At 44.3% G+C, this 22,402-nt stretch overlaps 2 protein-coding genes across 2 annotated transcripts in view; both read left to right on the forward strand.

Annotated features, from left to right (window-relative positions):
* Positions 1-3,398: 3,398 nt before the first annotated feature.
* On the forward strand, positions 3,399-20,889 carry LOC136125094 (stimulated by retinoic acid gene 6 protein-like). Its single transcript, XM_065879918.1, is given in 12 exon segments — positions 3,399-3,440; positions 6,247-6,400; positions 12,120-12,195; positions 15,372-15,453; positions 15,773-15,821; positions 16,282-16,367; positions 16,369-16,446; positions 17,089-17,096; positions 17,490-17,609; positions 18,891-19,054; positions 19,775-19,921; positions 20,825-20,889. Coding segments are annotated over 12 exon segments (1,071 nt in total).
* The window catches only part of CCDC180 (coiled-coil domain containing 180), a 70,968-nt gene continuing 64,884 nt past the window's right edge, over positions 16,319-22,402 (forward strand). Inside the window, 4 exon segments of the mRNA XM_065878783.1 lie at positions 16,319-16,399; positions 18,891-19,054; positions 19,775-19,921; positions 20,773-20,777. The gene's annotated coding sequence lies outside the window, so the exon portion shown is untranslated.

Consider the following 22,402-nt stretch of genomic DNA (forward strand, 5'->3'; position numbering starts at 1 on the left):
GTCTGTTTGAGGCTTTGTGGATCTGGATGTTCATTTTCCTCCCCAGATTAGGGAAACTTTCTGCCATTATTTCTTTTTCCCCCCCCCCAAATTTATTTATTTATTTATTCTTTGGCTGCACCGGATCTTAGTTGTGGCATGTGAGATCTCTGTTGCAGCCTATGGGGTCTTTAGTTGTGGCGTGTGGGATCTTTTAGTTGCAGCATGCAGAATCTTTAGTTGTGGCATGTGAACTCTTAGTTGCGGCATATGGGATCTAGTTCCCTGACCAGGGATGGAACCCAGACCCCTTGCATTGGGAGCGCAGAGCCTTAGCCACTGGACCACCAGGAAAGTCCCCACTATTTCTTTTTTTAAAAAATATTTATTTATTTGTTTTCCTTATTTATTTTTTTTGCTGTGTCAGGTCTTAGTTGCAGCACATGGGATCTCTGTTGAGGCATGCAGGATCTTTTCATTATGGCGTGTGGTCTGCTCGGGTTTCTCTCTAGTTGCAGCATGCAGGCATCTCTCTAGTTGTGACGTGCAGGTTTTCTCTCTCTAGTTGTGGTGTGCAGGCTCCAGGACACATGGGCTCAGTAGTTGTAGTGTGTGGGCTCCAGAGCATGTGGGCTCTGTAGTTTGTGGCATGTGGGCTCTCTCATTGAGGCACGCAAGCTCAATAGTTGTGGCATGTGGGCTTAGTTGTGCCGCAGCATGTGGGATCTTAGTTCCCTGACCAGGGATCGAACCCACATTCCCTGCATTGGAAGGCAGATTCTTTACCACTGGACTACCAGGGAAGTCCCCCCATTATTTCTTTATATAGCTTTCTGCCCTTTTCTCTTTCTCTGTTCCTTCGAGGACTCCGGAAGGACTCCCCCACCCCATTGACCCCCTGCCCCATTTCCCTGCTTTTAGCTTTCCCCAGACTATTCCACCATGCTGATCCCCTCAGTGTTCTGGGTAGTGTGAGACAGGAATGGATCTGTTGGGCAGTGTCCCCCAAGGCTGGGGAAGCTGGGCTCTCACTTCACTTTTATTTTCCCCTCATAGGAGAAATTACAAGCTAAGAGGGCCTTCTCTCTATGCCCTGAGCTATACTACTTTGGAGGAGGAGTGATGTTGACAAAATGAAACTGTTCTCCTTGTTCTCTTTCATGCATCTATTCTTGGAGTTTTTGCTTAACTAGAGTGCTATAACCTCCAAGGTAGATACTTGGGCCCCCACCAAGGTACTCTCACCTGTGGGGGATTGTCAAAGTTGGTGTATCTGAGGGCATATGGGAACTGGAACCTCCTGTTCCTCCAGCCTGCTGATGTCACTTACAAGTCAGAATTATAACCAGGTCTTTTTTACTCTGCACAACATCTGCAATATATAAGATTTCATCTCACAGTGTGTAAAAGTTACATGTTCAATATATTGGCAAAACAGATGACTGTTGTGGAAAGCTCATTACACTTGGAGAAAACATTTCCAAACATACTATTAAAGTTCATTTCAAAATAAGAAATGAGCAAGAGAAATTCCTTTTCATAAAAAATAAAAACACTGGGATTTTGGGTGTTTCATTTCTGGAACAGTGTTTTGAACTATGATGAGAAATCACCAAATCTCAAAGGGAAAGATCGACTTCACAAAACAAAGGCTGGTGTAAAGCAGTAAGCAGAAGAGTCAAGGAAGGTCAGGCCTCTGGCATTTCATGAAAGAAGTGCTTGGGAAACAGGAGACGGCACCCTACAGTCTCTTCAATAAATGACGGGTGTCTGGGAATGGCAAGTTTTACCGAAAATCCTGGCCTCTATGGGAATAGCCCCTCAAAGAGACCAAAGCCCTAACAAGACTTTGTGAGCCAAAACATCAACCTCTCTCTTTTCTCACAGGAAGAAAAGCCTTTCCTGGAAGTTCACCAGGCAGAGCACGTCAAACAGCTCCTGAGGAAGTGCCCCCTGCAGTAAGCACAGTTATATTTGTTCACGCCCCTTGGTGTTTGCACCAATATTGATGAGCCCTGACCGTGTCAGAGCCCTGGAGATGACTGGAAGAGCGCTGTTTTAGGACACTTGTTTGCTAATAACAGCAGCTCGACTCAAATGGGATTGAAGAGAAACAGGAAAGTTATGGCCTTACATAATTAAAAAGCCTAGAGGTCGCCAGTTTTCAGACACAGATGGATCCAGGGGTTTGATTGATATAATCAGAACTAGGTCTCTTTCCCTCATCTTTCAGCTCTGCTTTTACCTATGTTAAACTCTTAGGTAGGCTTCCTCCCTGTGGTGGCCCCCAGAATCTCTAAGCTTATACCTTCCTGTCTTAAGCTCATAGAGAAGAGAATGTTTTCTTTCAAATAATTCAAACAAAATTCCCATGAATGTGTTTCATTGGATCAAGTTGGACCACTTGGCATCCCAGAACCAATTACTGTGAGTAGGTGATTGGAGCAAACTGATTGTTAAACCAGGGTCACATGTTCACCATGGGAACTAGGAAGTGGTTCAGCTTCACTTAACCACCAGGACTGATGGTGGGGAAGAGTAGATTCCCAGACAAAAACTGAGATGTTGTTACCAATAAAAGAGGACATAGCTCTTGGCCAGGCAAGAACACCTGGTCTTCAGTGACCATTCAAGTCACCCTACCCCTGCCACTGTGCACAAGGGTATATTCCCAGAGAAGGGATATGTCTAATCCAAGGTCATAGTGGCAAAACTAGTTCTTTGGTTAGAGTTACATTTGGCTACATATAGCAGAAAATGCAAAATAATCATGGCACAAATAAAAGATTTCTTTCTTTCTCATGTAAAAGAATTCTGGAGGCAGGCAGTCCGTACTAACCCTGGACTGCCCACCATGCAGTTTACCCATTGTCTGTCTTTCTGTTCCAGTAACGTAGTGGTTTCCATCATGAAGGCTGTCTGTGGCCCAAGATAGATGCTGGGGCTCCAGCCTGGGCCAGCTACCATGTCTGCCCTTCAGATGGCAGGCAGGAGAAAAGAATGAAGTCAAAGAGAATCCTCCCAGCTGTGTCAGTTCCACCTGACCAGCCTCCCCAAAGTCCCACACCACATCTCTGGTCACGTCTAATTGGCTTGTTTAGTCTTGGTCACTCTTAGCTGTAAGAGAGGTCGGGAACTATAGCCTTTAATTTGGTAGATTGCTGTACTGAATAAAACTGAGTCTTTGTTCTTAAGAATAAGGGGAGAATGAAAACTGTGGAATCTACCAGTGCTCTTTGTCTTCACTATACTCTAAGGTGAAGAAGAGGAGATGATATTATTTTCAGAAGAATCAGGCATTTGTTTACCAGCCACAACCTGTCTTCTCTTGATGTTTATTCATTCACAGAGAGAGAGAAAAGTCTTGGTTCCAAACCAGGATATATGAGTGGGACCCTTACTTTCAGTTCCCAAGCAGGATGATTGGAACCACTGTGTTGGCTTTCATCTGCCTGTACCTTGTAAGTAGATCTAAGCAAATCCTTTATTATTTTATAAATGGGGTGGGTCTAGGATAGGGGTTGTTCTTCAAAAGCTGGGTCAAAACTGAGTATCTGTAAATCAAAGAAGTACAATTCTTTGACCCCACCATTTTGACTCCAAGGACACTTATACTCATGTGGTGAATATTACTAATAAATATAATCGAGTTATTTACAGAGACTTCCAGTTAACAATTCCACATGTAAAGAGCTTGCAAGATGCCAATCCATCTTAACAACAAATACAAATCTGAACGAATTGAAGAATCAACAACTCTTCTTAGATCCCTAAGAGCAGTGAGGTCATGGAGCAAACCTTTACCCCTGAAACTGAAGAGACACGATCATCACAGAACGGAGCAGAAACCCCATGGCAACCAGTGCCAAGGTAGGAAAATCTGAACTGTAATTGATGCCATCAATCAATTGGATATTTTGGAAATCCAAAGACTACTTCATCAACAACAGCAGAATACACATTCTTCTCAAGAGTAAATGGAAAATTGAACAAGATAGACCGTATCCTGGACCATAAAACACGTCTTAATAAATTTAAAAGAACAGAAATCATACAATGTCTGCTTTCAGATCAAAGTGGAATTAAACTAAAAATCAGTAACAGAAAGATAACGGAGAACCTGCAAGTAGTAAGTATGAAAACAACACACTTGGGCTTCCCTGGTGGCGCAGTGGTTGAGAGTCTGCCTGCCGATGCAGGGGACACGGGTTCGTGCCCCGGTCCGGGAAGATCCCACATGCCGTGGAGTGGCTGGCCCCCTGAGCCATGGCCATTGAGCCTGCGCGTCCGGAGCCTGTGCTCCGCAACGGGAGAGGCCATGACAGTGAGAGGCCCGCGTACCGCAAAAAAAAAAAAAAACAACACACTTTAAAGTAACATATGAGCCAAAGAAAAACATCAAGGGAAATTAAAAATATTTTGAACAGATGAAAATGAAAACACAACTTATCAAAATTTGTGGGAGGCAGCAAAAGCAGTGCTTAGAGGGAAATTTATAGCATTGAATGTACATATTAGACCTGAAGAAAGATCTTAAATCAATCGTCTAAACTTTCACCTTAGGAAACAAACAAACAAAAAAGAGCAAATTAAAATGCAAAGTAAGCAGAAGAATAGATGTAATAAAAATTAGAGCAGAAACCTATGAAATTGAAAACAGGAAGTCAATAAAGTACAGAATCAAAGCATTTCATGTGGTCATTGTTATCTGAGATAAAATGTCTGAGTCAAAAGCAGGGTCAAATGGCGGGATAAAAATTGTCTTCCGCTCATTTTAAATGTACTACCTATATAAACTAATCCTATGATTAAGTTTTTTTTTTTTTTTTTTTTTTTTTTTTTTTTTTTTTTTTTTTGCGGTACGCGGGCCTCTCACCGCTGTGGCCTCTCCCGCCGCGGAGCACAGGCTCCGGACGCGCAGGCTCAGCGGCCACGGCTCACGGGCCCAGCCGCTCCGCGGCACGTGGGATCCTCCCGGACCGGGGCACGAACCCGCGTCCCCTACATCGACAGGCAGACTCTCAACCACTGCGCCACCAGGGAAGCCCTATGATTAAGTTTTAAGTGGATGTATTAGGTTATGATGAAGTACCACATAAACCCACAAATTTCAGTGACAACACTGAATATATTTTTGCCCACCTAACAGTGTTGAGTGAGTGTTGAGGTTTGGGAGGTAGCCGTCTTCCACGTGTTTGTTCCATAACTGGTTTCTCCATCGTGTGCCTTCATCATCCCTGAGCACCCTCACCACCTGCATCCAGTCAGCAGAAGGAGAAAGCAGGCAGTGAAATGCCTGTGAGAGTTTTTCAAAGGCTATGTGGACCCAGCACACATTCCTTCCACTCTTCTTCCATTGACAAGAACCTTGTTATTTACCCACATCTAACTCAAGGGAGGCTGGCAAATGTAGTCCAGCCTGTGCCCAAAAAAGGGGAGAAGAGATTTTAATGGACAACTAGCTAGAGTTCTCTGCAGCAGTGGGTAAATCACTAGGGGTTATTGTGTTTATTAAATCATTATTGGTTGTCTACTCTATGCCAAACACTATACTAAGACCTGGAAGAGAGAAGAGAGCTGATTCAGCAGAGTCTTGGCCTGGGAGTAGCCCATGGTTTAAGACAAGAAGATAAAATATGGTATGAAGTACTGCCGTCTAACTAGAGAAAAAGAAAAGGTAAAAGTGCTTTGGAAATTTAGTGAATTACTCTGGATTGAGAACCTGCCTGAAAATAGTAGCATTTGAGCTCCACATTCAGTTCGGTTGATGAAGTAAAATGGCGTCAGGGACTCTAGAAGCAATGGCATGATGATGGGGGCATGAGGGCAGGATGACAGGATGATAGGAGGGGAGCAAGCATGACATGCATACAGGAAGCAACACCTCCTCCAATTTGGTCATTGCCAAGATACAGGAAGGGGAACAGTGAGAAGTGTTTGGAATTGTCCCCAGGGTCACCCCTTATTCAAAGTCCACTCTGTTTTAATTATTTCACTCTGATTTAATTAATGTTTGAAGAGTTCTTTGAGCCCTTGTGGTGCCTACTCTTACATGCTGTTGTGTGAAGAACAGAGTTTGGGGTGACTCCTGTCTCCAAAGAAGTCACAATCCCATTCATCTCAGTAGAGCAAGTGTCCAGAGTCTATTGCAGATGAGTTTTGAGCTTCAGAGAGTTTTGACCTCAAAACCAAAGAGAGACCCATATGTTATTCATATACTGAGCTGGACTCAGGTGAGACCTTGAAACATTTGCTCTGTGTCCCCAGTTCATTGTCATTGAGTTCTGCATGTTCGTGTATGTGAGAGATGAGCTAGATGTGTTTGAAGGCGAATTGGAGAGCTACGTCGCCTCCATGAACCAGACGGGTACCCTGACCCCAGTCCTCCTGCAGGTGAAAGAGCTGATTAACGTCACCAAAGGTAAAACCATCCTCCACCTTTGTTCCTGCTGCCTGTGTAGGAAACAGAGAGGGACTTGTGACCTGTGGCAGGTGCACACCTATAATGATTATTGCTGCTGGTCTTGATATTACCTGTGTTACAATTGCTCTATGCCTCCCTCGGTTGACTCAAAGGAAAAAGGGGTCAGGACACAGGCCATTTTGTTAGAACCTATTTGGGGCTGAATTGAACATGCCCTGATAACTTTCTAATCTCAAATAGCCTCTTTTGTTTGATGCCAGTGGAAACAACTAAAATCATCATATTTTTTTCACTTTGGAAAAGATAAAACAGTGGTCCATGACTTTATTATTATATGGAAAGTTTACTTATATCATTCAAATTTAATTTCTGTTTAGTTCAGGTTGCTATAACAAATTACCATAGACTGTGTGGTATAAAAACAGACATTTATTTCTCACAGTTCTGGAGACTGGGAAGTTGAAGGTGCTAGCAGACCTGGTGTCTGGGGAGGGTCTGTTTCCTGACTTGCAGAAGGCCACCCTCTCTTTGTGTCCTCACATACTGCATGGAGAACAGGGAGAGGAAGCAAACTCGCTCATGTATCTTCTTATAGGGCACTAATTCCATCATGAGAGCTCCACCCTCATGATCTAATCACCTCCCAAAGGCTCCATATCCAAATACCATCACATTGGGGATTGGGGTTTCAACACATGAATTTTGTGGGGGGTGGGAGACACACACATTCTGTCCATAACAGTCACTTTACCTTAAAATAGTAGCTTTCTTTGAAAATGACATACTCTAATTATATGTCCATTGCCCATGAAGGAAGGAAAGTTCTTCACTATTCCTTGTTGAGAAAGGACCTGGACAAGATGTCAGGATAAACTCTGTCATTGGACAAGTCAGGTCCCTTCTCTTGGCCTCAGTTTCCTCATCTTTAAAATGGGACTGTGATGAGGATACCAAATGGTTTCCAAAAGCCTTTGTAGCTCTGTTACATTTAATGGCTGTAAATTACCATATATTCCTTAAGCCATGAAACAGGTGATGCAAATAATATTTTCACTTAAGACTCACAAGCTAGCAGAATATCAAAACCAGAGGGGAATAGATCTACTGTGAATTATTTGAGGAAAATTCTCTTATACATACATGACATAGAAGGTTACACTAAGGTGGGTACTACTTCTTCCATATTACCATACTTTTCTGTTGCCCTTGAACACTTCTATTCATCTTTAGTGTTCTGCCTGATGAGTCCCTTCCTATACACTCAGCGAGCATATTCTAATGTTTGATTTAATAATACTTGTTTTAAGTCATACTTCAGATAATTCACATTTCTACCCCTGTTTTGGGCAACTTCTTAATGCTAACCTCAGTTACTTGGTCTGGGTGAATTGTAGTGAGTATATCACCATATTCACTCATGTTTTATCTCCTCTTTGATATATTTCTCACGTTTAGACACTTTAAGAATCAGTATATAACATTTTCACTCTGTCTCAATCTCTTCCAGCTTTAAACAGCTACCCTCTTTCCAAGAGAGACTCTTAGGCTGAACATGCTTCATCTTTGGGATGATAAAGGCATTAAATTAAAGGTGTGTGGTCATGTTCTTGCTGCTGGCTGGAAAAAGTCTGCACTCACTCTTCTTGTGGCCAGACTCCTTCCATCCTCTCCTTCCAAGGATGTGTCCCCTGCATCCCCTGGGGTGAGATTTATGGTGATGTACCCACATCCTTTGTGTTGGTGGAGGTTTGGGATAGAGCAATTGCCTAGTCCTGGTGATGCTGATAAGGACACATCTGAAACTTGAAAGGAATGGAAATCAGCTTTCTTTTTCCTTCTTTTTAAAAACAGCTTTATGAAGATATAACTCATATACCATACAATTCACTCATTTAAAGTGTACCATTCAGTGGCTTTTAGTATTTTGAAATTTATGCACCCATCACCACAGTCAAATTTAGAACATTTTCATCACCCTAAAAGCAATCATGACCACTTTCAGTCACTCCCCATTTCTCAACTCTCCCAGGCCACTATTTTCTGGCTCTATAGATTTGCCTATTCTGGACATCTTATATAAATAGAATCATACAATATGTGGTCTTTTTTGATTGGCTTCTTTCACATAGCAAGATATTTATAAGGTTCATCTATATCATAGCATGTGTCTCAGCTTCATTCTTTTTTATTGCTGAATTTTATTCTGTTGTATGAATATACAATATTGTATTTATGTATTTGTCTGTTGATGCAAATTTGTGTTGTTTCAACTTTTGGTTATTATGAATAATACTGCTGTGAACATTCATCTACAAGTTCTTCATATATTTTTATATATCTTGGGTATATACTTAGGAGTGGAATTCTGGATCATGTGGTAATTATGTTTAAGCTTTTGGGGGAATTGCCAGACCGTTTGCAAAAGCAGCTTCCTCATTATGTATTGCCATCACCAATGTATGAGGGGTCCAGCTTCTATATCTTCATCAACATTTGTTAATATATTTTTTATTATAGCCATCTAGTAAGTATGAAGTGGTATCGCACTGTATTTTTTTTAAATTGAAGTATAATTGATTTATAATGTTTCAGGTATACAGCAAAGTGATTCAGATATATATATATATATATATACACACACACATATATATTATTTTCCAGATTCTTTTCCATTATAAGTTATTACAAGATATTGACTCTGGTTCCCTGTGCTATACTGTAGGCTCTTGTTTTTTTTAATCTATCTTATATATAGTAGTGTGTATCTGTTAATCCCAAATTCATAATTTATCCCTCTTCCTCCCCCCCACCTTTGGTAATCGTAAGTTTGTTTTCTATGTCTATGATTCTGTTCCTGTTTTGTAAATAAGTTCATTTGTATCATTTTTTTAGATTCCACATATAAGTGATATCATGTTATATTTGTTTTTCTCTGACTTACTTCACTTAGTATGATAATCTCTAGGTCCATCCATGTTGCTGCAAATGGCATTATTTCATTATTTTTTATGGCTAAGTAATATTCCATTGTATGTATATACCACATCTTCTTTATCCATTCATCTGTTATTGGACACTTAGGTTGCTTCCATGTCTTGGCTATTGTAAATAGTGCTGCTATGAACATCGGGGGTGCGTTGCGGTTTTGATTTTCATTTCCCTGATGGCTGATGATGTTGAGCATCTTTTCATGTACTTATTGACCATTTGTACATCTTCTTTGAGTAATGACTACTGAGATTCTTTGCCCACTTTAAAATTGGATTATTTGTCTGTTATTGAGCTGTAAGAGTTCTTTGTATATTCTATATACACATCCCTTACAAGAGATATATAATTTACACATAATTTCTTCCATTCTGTGGGTTGCTTTTTCACTTTTTTGATGGTGTCCTTTGAAACACAAATGCTTTTAATTCTAATGGGGTCTAATATATCTTGTTTTCTTTTATCACTTGTGCATGTCTAAGAAACCATTGTCTAACCCAAGGTCACAAAGGTTTACTCTCATATTTTCTTCTGAGACTTTTATCATTTTAGCTGTTACATTGAGTGTATGATCCATTTTGATTTAATTTTTGTATACGGTATGAGGTAAGGTTCTAACTTCATTGTTTTACATGGGAGTATCAGTTTCCCCTGCACTATTTGTTAATAGGCATATTCCTTCCCCATTGAATTGTCTTGTCATCCTTGTTGAAAATACATTGACAATGGGGGTTTACTTCTGGATTCTCAATTTATTCCATTGGTCTATTTGTCTATCTTTATGGCAATATCACACTGTCTTATTACTGTAGCTCAAGAAATGTGAGTCCTGTAATTTTGTTCTTCTTTTTCAAGGTTGTATAGCCTATTCAGGGTCGCTTCATTTTTATATGAATTTTAGGATTAGCTTGTCAATTTATCCAAAAATGACATTGGAATTTTGACAGGGATTTGAATCTGTAGATCAATTTAGGGAGTATTGCCATGTTCACAAAGAACAACCAATACGTAAAAGTGATACGTTTTTCCATTAATTTAGGTCTTCTTTAATTTCTTAAAACAAGCTTTTGTAGTTTTTTTTTTTTTTTTTCGGTACGCGGGCCTCTCACTGTTGTGGCCTCTCCCGTTGTGGAGCACAGGCTCCAGACGCGCAGGCTCAACGGCCATGGCTTACGGGCCCAGCCGCTCTGCGGCATGTGGGATCTTCCCGGACCGGGGCATGAACCTGCGTCCCCTGCATCAGCAGGCGGACTCTCAACCACTGCGCCACCAGAGGAGCCCTATTCTTAAGTATTTTATTCTTTATGATACTGTTGCAAATGCAGTTGTTTCTTACTTCACTTTCATATTACTTGTTGGTAGTGTATAGAAATACAATTGACTTTTATATATTGGTCTTGTGTCTTACAACCTTGCTGAACTCATTTATTAATTCATTTTACTTTGTTTGTTTATTTATTCCTTAGGATTTTCTATATATAGGAACATGTTGTTGGTGAATAGAGATAGTTTTATTTCTTCCCTTGCAGTCTGGATGCATTTTCTTGCCTAACTGCCCTGGCTAGACCCTCCAGTACAATGTTGGATAGAATTGGCAAGAGCAGACATTGATTTTCTTATTCTTTTTTTTTTTTTTTAATTATTTATTTATTTTGACTGTGTTGGGTCTTCGTTTCTGTGCGTGGGCTTTCTCTAGTTGCGTCAAGCGGGGGCCCACTCCTCATCGCAGTGCGCGGGCCTCTCACTGTCGCGGCCTCTCTTGTTGTGGAGCACAAGCTCCAGACGTGCAGTCTCAGTAGTTGTGGCTCACGGGCCCAGTTGCTCGGCGGCATGTGGGATCTTCCCAGACCAGGGCTCGAACCCGTGTCCCCTGCATTGGCAGGCAGATTCTCAACCACTGCGCCACCAGGGAAGCCCAGATTTTCTTATTCTTGAACTGATGGGGAAAGCAGTCTGTTTTTCACCAATTAAGTATGATGTTAGCTGTGGGTTTTTTGCAGATGCTTTTTATCCAATTGAGGAAATTCCCTTCTATTTCTAGTTTATGGAGTGATTTGAGTTATAAAGAGGTGTTGGATTCTTTCGAATGCCTTTTCTGTACCTATTGAGAGTTGGCTTATACAGAAGCTTTTACTTCCTTCCCTCTGTCTCCGTCCCTCTCTCACAAGCACACAGAATCATTCTGAAAGCAAATTAGGTACAAAATAGTAAAAACATACTGAAAGATGGATGAATGAATAGTCAAGACCCTGATTCCAGTTACCGTTGCACAAGGTGACTGTTTATTGGGTAACCACCCCCCCAAAAGCGGAGATTGGAAGTTCAAGAATTAATGATGTTTTACTAGGCTGGAGGCTACCTACAATGTGTACGCTCCATAATTTTCTTTTTCTATTACTCACTGTAGATTGAAAATATTAATACCAAAGGCAAAGATTATAAATACACAGGAAATAAAAGATATCGAGGGTGTATGGCTAAAATGAAACAGAAAATAAGCAAAACGTTATTTGCACAAGAGGTGTGTTAAAGGAAGTACAGTATATTTTGCCCAAACCTTTCTGTTGTGAGTTTCTGCATTTTATTTCTCCGACCAGGGATTGAACCCAGGCCCTCAGCAGTGAAAGTGCAGAGTCCTAACCACTGGACCATCAGGGAATTCCCTCTGCATTTTAAAAATAGTTTCTGGTTCATCTTCCGAGGCCTCTCATCACCTTTTCTGTTTCAGGAGTCTGGGTGGTGACCATCTTGCCTGCCTCCCTCACGTGTGTGAGCTACCTGTTTCACATCTTGGCTTGTTACAGGTAAGAGGGTTCTAGGAGTCATTTGTGTGTCTTCAGCCGGGAAAGCAGCTGACAGACTTTTCTCAGAGTTCCCAGGCAGTGCCAGCAGTGCCCAAACTGGGAACAGCAGTATATATAGGGTCTAGGGACAACCATACCTATTGGTAGTAAAAGACAAAAACAAACAGACAAAAAACTATTGATTTGAGCTCCCACTATAAGCTTGACATTGTGATTAGAGTCTTCTTTTGGTTTTCAGCAAAACCCCAAGCGGTACTTTCATCTCCATGTTCACCTGCTGAGCAGGCGAGACTCAACACAATAACTTTAGCCACAGGCTGTTAGCGGCTGATCTCGTCTTCTGGCGCCTTCTGACCTTGTCATTTCTTGTACACTTCTGCATTGCTACTAGGTGTTAGACCCGCCCTGCTCTCCAGGACTAATCACACTGTGCTCCCAGCAGGTGAATATGGCTCAAGGGGACCTCACAGGAGGTTGGGACAAGGGAACCAGGGGCATCCGTCTCTAGAACAGCAGCACAGGAGGAGGGGATGGCCTTCAGTATGTAGCTGGCATTTGCATTTGCATGCAGACGGAAGTTGAATTTAGGTATCTATTGCTCCCTTTTCTCTCCATTTCTCTGCCTTTGTCTCTGCCTCTCTCTCTCTCTCTCTCTCTCTCTCTCTCTCTCTCGCTCTCGCTCTCGCTCTCGCTCTCGCTCTCGCTCTCGCTCTCGCTCTCGCTCTCGCTCTCGCTCTGTCTCAGTCTCTAGTTCACAGTCACCCACTCACTCACAGGAAGCCCAGGGCCAATTCCCACCCCTGCAGAGCATCCTGCTTTTGTATCCTCCCCATCTGGCTACTCAAAGGTTGGGTCTCTTGCAGATGACATCTAAGTGAAGACTCTCCTGGCACAAAGAGCCCCAGTTCTCCATCCCAGCCCTGGCTTGCTCCCTGTCTCTGCTTTCTTCTCCCTGGGCTCTGTGGGTGGACTGGACACTGCTGCTTACCCTTTCCCTGCCTGTTGTAGGGATATGTCTGCTCCTTCCTTCACTAGCCTACAAGTGGCTGGGAGATATTCACTGAGGCATTTGACCGCAACCAGGAACAACCACAATGCAGAGCTGGCTGCATGGATGTGGGTGGAGGGTAGCTGAGGGCACAGGGACAAGAAGGCCCCTGTGGTGGGGAGGCCTCCTTCCCGTCCAGGCTGGCCCTTCCCTCCCACACCTGTCACCCAGGAGTGACAATCCTTGCCCTGCCTCCTTTACAGGACCATGGGGCAGAGGAAATAATGGATGAGAAAGCACCCTTTGGACAGCACTAGCACTGTGCCAGTATTGTTATTTTTCTTATAGTTATGCCAACCTATCTACAGGCTTGTGTTTTAAAAACAAAGTTACAAAAATATTTAGTGTAAAGTAAGTCTTCTTCCCATCAGGGCCCAGATTGTTGCCCAAGAGCTAAGCACTATTATTCATTTTCTGTGCATCCTTCCAGAAATTTTCTCTGCAAATATATCTGTGCATGTTTGTATTCCTGGTTACACACCTCTGGTACTGCCAAACAGAAACACAATGAAAGCCACAGATACAATTTTACATTTTCTAATAGACACTATTTAAAAAAGTTAAAGGAGAGGTGAAAATAATTTAATAATATGTTATTTAACCCAGCATAACTGAAATATCATCATTTCATTATGTAATAAATATGCAGACTATTAATGAGATACTTACATTCTTTATTTCATACTAAGTTTTCCCAGTTCAGTGGTGATGAAATTGCAAAATAACCTGGAAATTGCTGGAATGGGATGTTAAGAAAAAAGGAGGATATAGATGTGAATGTGGACTGTGAACAAAACTATGCCAACCTAATCTTTAGGCAAAAGGCCAGGCTGAGACGGGCACATGGGGAAAGCACTCAGTGATTTCTTTGGGTGCTGGGATTGTGAGGAATTGTGGCTTCTTTTTCATTTCATTTTATCTTGTTATAAGTGGGGGGCTATCGTTAAAATTTTTTTACCTGTTTTGAAATAATATTATATAGGTAATGTATATTCATTGTAGAGAAAGTAAGAAAATAGAGCAAGCTAAAGAAACTAAAAGACACACACACAGTCTCAACTCTCACATTCAGTCACCATTGAGATTAGGTAGCTATATGCTATTTTTACGAAATATATTAAGTTTAAGATTTCTAAGTCATCAGGAAAATGCAAATCAAAACCACAATGAGATGTCACCTCACATCTTTCAGAATGGCTATTACCAGAAAGACAAGAGATAAGTGTTGACAAAGATGTGGAGAAAAGGGACCCCTCCTACACTATTGGTGGGAAGGTAAATTGGTACAGCCACTATGAAAATAGTATGGGGGCTCCTCAAAAAATTAAAAATAGAGCTACCATATGATCCAGCAATCTCACTCCTGGGCATATATCCAAAAAAGTGGAAACAATGATTTAAAAAGATACATGCACCCCAGTGTTCTTTGCAGCATTATTTACAATAGCCAAGATATGGAAGCAACCTAAGTGTCCACGGATGGGTGAATGGGTAAAGAAGAAGTGGAATACACACACACACACACACACACACACACACACACACACACACACACACACCAGAATACTACTCAGCCATAAAAAAGAATGAAATCTTGTCATTTGTGACAGCATTTATGACCTTGAGGACATTATGCTAAGTGAAATAAGTCAGATGGAGAAAGACAAATACCATATGATTTCACTCATATATGGACTCTAAACAAAACAAAACAAAAACTAAACTCATAGAACAGATTGGTGGTTACCAGAGGTGGGGTGGGGGGAGTGAAATGGGTGAATGGCATCAAAAAGCACAAACTTTCAGTTATAAAATAAATAAGTCATAGGGATGTAATGTACAGCATGGCGACTATAGTTAAAAAATAGTGAATATTTGAAAGTTTCTAAGAGAGTAGATTAAAAGTTCTCATCACAAGAAAAAAAATTTTGTAACCGTGTGCAGTGACAGATATTAACAAGACTTACTGTGATCATTTCACAATATATACAAATATCGAATTATTATATTGTACACCTGAAATAATATCATGTTATATGTCAATTATATCTCAATTTTCAAAAAAAGTATTAAAAAATGATTTTTAAGCCCTGGTCATGAGCATTACTAACGCCCACTTTTTCTTTAGAAAGCAAATGAAGAGGTTGTGGGCAGGAGATAAACACTTTCTCCCTTTGAAGTTCCATAATCCTTCCTCGTCAGAGAGTGTGGTAAGTCTACAGAGGCCTCTCTCTGCTCCGAGGCCAAAACCTGCTCTCCTGCACCTCAGACGGAGGGAGAAGGGGGAGGAAGAGCTCTGGGCTGGGGGTCCAGAGTCCTCAATTCTAGTATGTTCTGCTGCTGGGTGACTCGGGACAGCCACTGTCCCCATCCAGCCCTCAGTTTCCTCATCTGTAAAATGAGGACAATCATGACACCTGCCTTGGTGGGTTGGTGGGTGACCCTCACATGAGACAAGGATGCTGCCCACGTGTTAGAGGTAATCAGCATGTCTCCCCTCTCAGACCCTTTTTTCTTTCTAAATCTCAGGTGGCCATTGCAAGGTACTCTGGCTGGCAGATAGCTTATATTCTGTGGGGTAAGTGCCCTCACATGACTCATTCAATTCAATACACATTCCCTGGGCACCTGCAGAGTCCTGGCTGTGGGTAGGGAGGAGAGACGTAGGGCAGAAGTGGCCCCAGCTCTTCCTTGAGGGACCTTCCGGAAGGAGTGAGAAGCACACATTCGTGTAGGTCATCATCACCACCTGTCCTGTGCCCACGGGGTGTGTATGCTAAGGGTGGTGGTGACCCAGAGGAGGAAGTGACTGTCCACACCCAGGACAGGGCAAGAAGCCTTTCTAGTGGAGTTGATGTTTGAACTGTACCTGGCAGGGTGAGCAGAAGGTCAGCGGTCATGCCAGGCAGAAGACACAGTGCAAGTAAGAGTGCCAGGACCTTTGCTTGGGAGGAGGCTAGAGGGGAGACTGCAGGGAGGGACCTGTGTGACTGGATCCTGAAGGGCCTTGAGTGACCACCGGCTCCCTTGACCCACAGGCTACCTCATCATCCATGTGATGCAGAGCCTGTGTGGCCTAGTGATCATGTACAGCCTGGTGCTACCTGTCATCCACAATCAGGCCCTGGAGATGCTCCAAGGACTGGGCATCGGGATGTAAGTGCTGGGTGGGCTTCCTGTCACTGCCCAGGGCCTGGGAGCTGGTGGGCCCTCACAGCTGCTGTTTGAAATACCCCTTCCCTGCTGGGCTCTCACCAATCCCTGGACCCATGCTCCCAGCTCTGACCCAAGGATGGGCTAAAATACCAACTCATTGTGATGGGAACCTCACAGTTTACAAAATGTTTCCACTCTCACCGTTCAGTGGTGTCCTCACAATTGTGTCTGTGGGAGATATATATGTGTCCATTTTATAGGTGGAAAGATTGAGGTTCAGGGAGGTGAAGTGAGAGAAAGGACAGTATAGTGGAAGGAGAGAGGAAATCTGAGCTTGGGTTTTAGATCAGATGTGTGGCTTGTAAGTGCCTCTCTGAGCCTCAGTTTACCCATATGGAAAGTAAAAGTGAATGCTGACATTATTGAGAATTCACTACCCATCTTTTCTCTTAAGAACTCTTTGAGGTTGGGACTTACATTAGCTCCCTTTTTTCAGATGAGGAAACAGAGGCACAGAGAGGCTGAGCAGTTTGTCCCAGGGGAGGAGGCAGGACTGGGAGCTGGGCAATCTGAAACCAAAGCCTCTTTAAACTACCACCCCACATTGCCACTCAGAGAATGCAAACACAGGGCGTAATGCCCTCTGGGGACCTCCGTGCTCTGAGCTCCTTTGTTCCAAACTCACCTAGAGCCTCCTGTGAGTCTGGGGCAGAACCTGCCCTGTCCACTCTCCCGTGGCCTTCATGAGCTCTTCTAAAAACCCCATCCTTTCTTTGATTCCTATGCTGTTAAACCACTCAGCCCAGCTGCCACCCCTCAACAAAAAGACATAATTAAATCCTGGAGTTCTGGTCTGGAGCCAGAAGACCTGATGATGCAGCTTTAAGAAAGTCATCTGCCCTTTGTGAGCCTCAGTTTTCTCCTCTGCACAGTGGGCAGGAGAAGGCTCTGTAGGCATAAAGGGCAGAGCTCAAGCTACTGTTGGTCTGGCAGGCAGTCAGCATCTCTCTTCTCTCTATCAAGGGGCATTCGGATGGGCTTGGGAAGAGTGGACAAGGCCACCTCAGGATGGTCTCACCTTGTGTTTCAGCCTCACCATATCCATCGTCCTGGGCCTCATGGTCCTGCAGGTATGGATTGCCGCCAGCTTCTTCCTGCAACCAAAGATGGGAACAGCTGACAAGCAGAAGCCCTTGGCTCTCAACAACAGGTGAGGGCAGAGAAGGGAGCGGGGCATTGTAGGGCTTTGGCCTCAGCAGTCTCGTTCCTTCCTCTTCACCCTTGGCAGGTTCCTGGGTGGACTCTACACTCTCTGAGAGGGTGAGGGGCAGTGGTTCAGAACCGGGGCCTAACTGCCTGCGGCCAAATCTTGGCTCTGCCCCTTATGAGCTCTGTGACCTTGTGTGCCCTTACTAAACATCTATGAACCTCCACTTCCTCATTTTACAAATAATTGTGCATACATCGGAGAGGTGTTCTGAGGCTGAAATGTATTAAAATATGAACTTAGAACAATAGTGCCTGTCCCATGGGTAATCCTTTCTAGTTCATTCATTCAAAGCTGTTCACTCATGGAGGAAGCAACACGGGCACTGAGGATAAAGAGATACCCCACACAATCTGCCTGTGATGTGCTCACGGTGCACTGGAGCCAACAGACACAGACATATAGGGACAGTAGAGTCCAGAGGGTGTGAAAGCATTGCAAGAGAAACATGAGTAACGAAGAAGGGGGGGGTGGTGGAGGAGAGGCGGGGGTGGGGGGTGGGGGAGAGGCGGGGGGGTGCAGGAGAGGCGGGGGTTCTCTTTCAGCTGCAGGCGGGACGTGTGAGCTGAGGTCGGAGGGATGGTAAGATTCCTACAGGCAGAGATGAGGAGATGGCGTGGCTGCAGCCCCCGCTGCACCGATGCAAGCAGGAAGCCATGAAAGGGCAGGATGTGTTGGGAGACGAGTGAGAATCCAATATTGTGGCCATGCGGTGGCCTTAGATGGTGAGGGACAGGAAGGAGGTACAAAGTGGTAATGCCAGAAAAGCCCCTCTCAGAGAGGACCCCAGAATTCGTATGCAGTGTTTGGGCTTCATCCCATAGGCAACAGGAGACCGATCACGTGATCAGGTGGTCATTTGAGAAATTTCATCTGGAGGACTTGGAGCAGTTCTAGCTGGGGGCAGGTCACTGTTGCAGTGGACAGTGGGAAAGCCACACCCTCTGCCATAACCACAAACCCGGCTGTAGCCACATGAGGTTTATAGTCCACACTCACATTCAGCCTGCCCTGGGCTCAGCACCCTCTACACTGTTTCTGAGCCAGTCCTCACATCAGCTGCGAAATGGGGACAGTCAGCTCCTGCTAACAGCACAAGGTCACACAGCTAGGAGATGGGAGACGTAGGCTTTGACCACAGGTCTGGGGGGGCCCCTGAGCCCACCTGCATAGCCACCTTCTCATACTGAAAGGTGCTGCCCCTCCACCTGCTTTTGTTTGCAGGAGAGCATTCCACAACTTCAACTACTTTCTGTTCTTCTACAATGTGCTGCTGGGCCTGGGCGCCTGCCTCTCCAGGCTTCTCATCAGCTGCATCCTGGGCACGTGGCTGATCGCCCGCATCGACAGGACCATTCTGCAGAGTGGCTGTGAGAGAGCAGACATGGGTACGTGGCCATGCATCTGGGGAGCGCTGGTCTTGTACTTTTGCAGAAGCTGCCTGGAAGTCGGGTACCAGAGGCCTGAGTTCATACTTCACTTATGCTTAGAGTTTATCTTCCCATGGAGGCTATAAAGCTGAATAGAAAAACAAAACAAAACTATTCAGCCCAATGGTCAGAAGGGAATTCAGGCTATTAAATTCTTGCATGTTTGACAGACCTTTGAGATAGAACGAAGGGCAGTAAGAGGTAGCGAATTCTGTCTGAACAGTTAGAAGGTAATTTGTGAATGCATGGCTCTGAAATTTTTGAGAAAACACATCTCAGAATTACTGGTGTTGTTAGCTGCAAGCTTAGTTAAGAAAATGGTTTGTTCAGTTTCAATGCACCCAAATCAAAGCTTTCTCTGTGGAGAAAAAACAGTTTTTGTCCTATTTCTGGCCCATGTCTGTTCATTCACTCATTCATTCACTTAATGGCTGCCGCCTTCTTCATATAAGACACAGAGGCTCCTAGCTGCTATGAGCTTCAAATTCCCATAAAATGAACAGATTAGGGTGTGGTCTCTAAGAATCTTTCCAGCTCCTTATAGCTCATTTTCTAGATTCTCCGCAAAGACACAGGCACCATTTGGGAACAAAGTGATGCTGCAGTCGTGTCATAAAAAGCACAAGCTGGGCCATCCTGGGACGTACTGCGTGGCCTGACTTGCCTTCTGGATTTCAGGGTTCCGTGCGTGGATTGGCATGCTCTATGTGGATCATTATCACGCCAACCCTGTGCTCATCAGCTTTTGTCACATCCTGATCACAGGCCACAGAGAGAGGAGGCTGCAGCAGGCCATCAAATACTGGTACCTAAATCAGTCAGCAGGTAAGTCTCCTGTTTGAACCTACACTGGGGTCGGACACCAGGAAACACGTACCTTCAGGCTTCCCTGGGATCCCTGAGATGTCCCAGGTTCCTCCTTCCCTGCCCCTCTTCCTCCACACTCCCTGCCCTGGGAGCCCTTCTTACTCAGGGGATCAGGAGGCTTTGCCCCCAGTCAGCCTGGCTACAGGACCCCTGAGGCCTTGTGTCCTTGTCCTGCCAACTGGGCTCCTTGTTTCCAGAAACGAGCTCTAGTTCTGCTAGCTGAGTCCTTCATTCAACCATTTGTTTGAGATGCTACCCATAGTCCAGGCTGCAAGCCAGGTGCCCTCCAAGATGGTGTGCAGTTTTGCTTAATTTTTCCCATTCCTTACCACAAGCTCTCCCAGCCACCGACTCCTATCCCCTGAAGGTTCTATACTGTCTACTCCCACCCCTGCCACCCCTATTATTCTGCTCTGCCTTCCGCTGGGAAGCCCTCCAGTTAGCCATGTTCTGTCGTGGACACTCAACACTGACCTGGATCGTTTTCATTGCTATTCCCAATGCTGCAGATACCCAGATCTGTGGGACAAACTCACATCCCTCCAGCCGCCCTCATGTCCCCAGGAGTCCTAGTCCAGCTCCTTCTTCCACACCTCACACCTTCTGGGCAGCTTTCGCTACAGCCTCTGAGAAGGACAGAGACAAGCTGCCCCCTCCTCCCAGTCTACTGGTTCTGGTTCTGTCCTAGGTCCCCGCACCTCAGTGAGGTCCAGGACAAGGTGGCTACTGCTGCAGACCCTGATCAACAACCCCAGACTGGTCACGCTCAGAAAATCGAGGCCAGGTCATGGCTCCCGGGACTTACCCAGATTCTGTTGATGTGCTCGGAGAGCTGACGTTGACCTCCCACATTGCGACAAGGCCGTTCCAGGACATCTGCCCCTGAGAAGGCCCAGGCTACCCAGCAGCTGTCCCCTGCAGTGTGATGGGATGCACAGGCGCTGTCCACACAGATGGCATACAGGCCAGCAATTCACGGGGTGGCACTTGGGCTGAACAATGAAGTCTCAGGTCTAATTCATTCCCTTGGTAAAAAGATCAAGAACTAAAGAGAATTTCTGTTGAACGAACTTTGCCCAATAATGATTTCCACTATCCATGGTTAGGAGGCAGCCTTGGGGAGATCCATGTTGAGACACACTTAATTTAGCCACAGGGCAGAACCTTGTGTCACTGAAAAAGGTGGTAAAAATTTTTATATCAGGAGAGTTTAACCGTTTGACACAGTTTTTCTCTGGGAGAAAGTATGGCCTTAATCCAACAGGGTCCTCATTGTTTCCTCCTTTCTAGGTCTTATGGTGGTGGGAGAGAAGGAATCCACGATCCCAGCCTCCAGTCTGGTGGGTGAGCAGACACACACTGAGCTCTCTCTCCCACATCCACTGGGATGGGGAACGGATCAGAACTGACCTGGGCCTTGGTCACAAATCAGATGTACAGATTCTCTCTGACAAAGAGGGCATTCCCTGAGAAAGCCACTTGTCTGAGGAGGCAGAGATGTGATGGGCAGGCATTTAAGGTGGGGGACAACAGGAGCAAAAGTGTGGGCGCAGGTTTGAGGAGGGCGAGCCCTCTGGTGTATGCAGGGCATGGTGCTGGGGGCTGGTTAGACCATCCAAGGGGGTCCAGGTGCCTGGTTGAGAAGCCTGGACCTTTCTCTTTGTGCAGGGGGCCCAGTACTTACCCAGATTCTTCATTCCCCAGCATAATATCTCTGATAAATGGGGACCTGTCACTCACAAAACCTGTGCAAGTACCAGGAGGACTCACCCATAGGGTGAGGGAAGTCCCCATCCACCTCACAAATCCCAGAGCCGTTGAAATCCAGTAATCATTATTGAGTACCTTCTGTAAGCCCAGTCCTTTGCTAGATGTGTCTGCCAGACGTATCTCTTTTAACTTTATGTCTGCAACCAAACTTTGTCATTCTGCTTTTTGAAACTAAGGAAACTAGGACTCAGAGTATTGGGATCCCCCCACCACCACTTTCTAGCTGCGTGACATTGGCTAAGTTACCTCACCTTTCTGTACTTTCTTTCCCCTACATATTAATATAAAAAGGGAATGATACCCGCAACGCCAAAAATTATTTTGAGGATAAAATGAATTAATATACACAAACACTCCTAAGCTAGTGCCTGACCTATCCTAAACTCTCAATAAATATCAGTCGTTGTTTGTAATGTTACCCTTTGTGGTGATTGATTAATGTCTGCCTACCTCTCATTATGCTCTCGGCTCCGCAAAGAAAGAGGCCTTCTCAGATTTTACTCAGCATTACCAAGTATCTGCTGTAACACAGTAGGATCTTGGAATGAATACAATAATAAGGCCATGATGACTGAACATCTCAGCCATGAACTCAGTACTGAAATCAACCCTGGCATCACGGTTGAGTGGCCGCTAAACAGAAGGTCAGGAGCACTGGGTTTTGGTCCC

This window comes from Phocoena phocoena, chromosome 6 (assembly GCF_963924675.1).
Source record: "Phocoena phocoena chromosome 6, mPhoPho1.1, whole genome shotgun sequence".
NCBI lineage: Eukaryota > Metazoa > Chordata > Mammalia > Artiodactyla > Phocoenidae > Phocoena > Phocoena phocoena.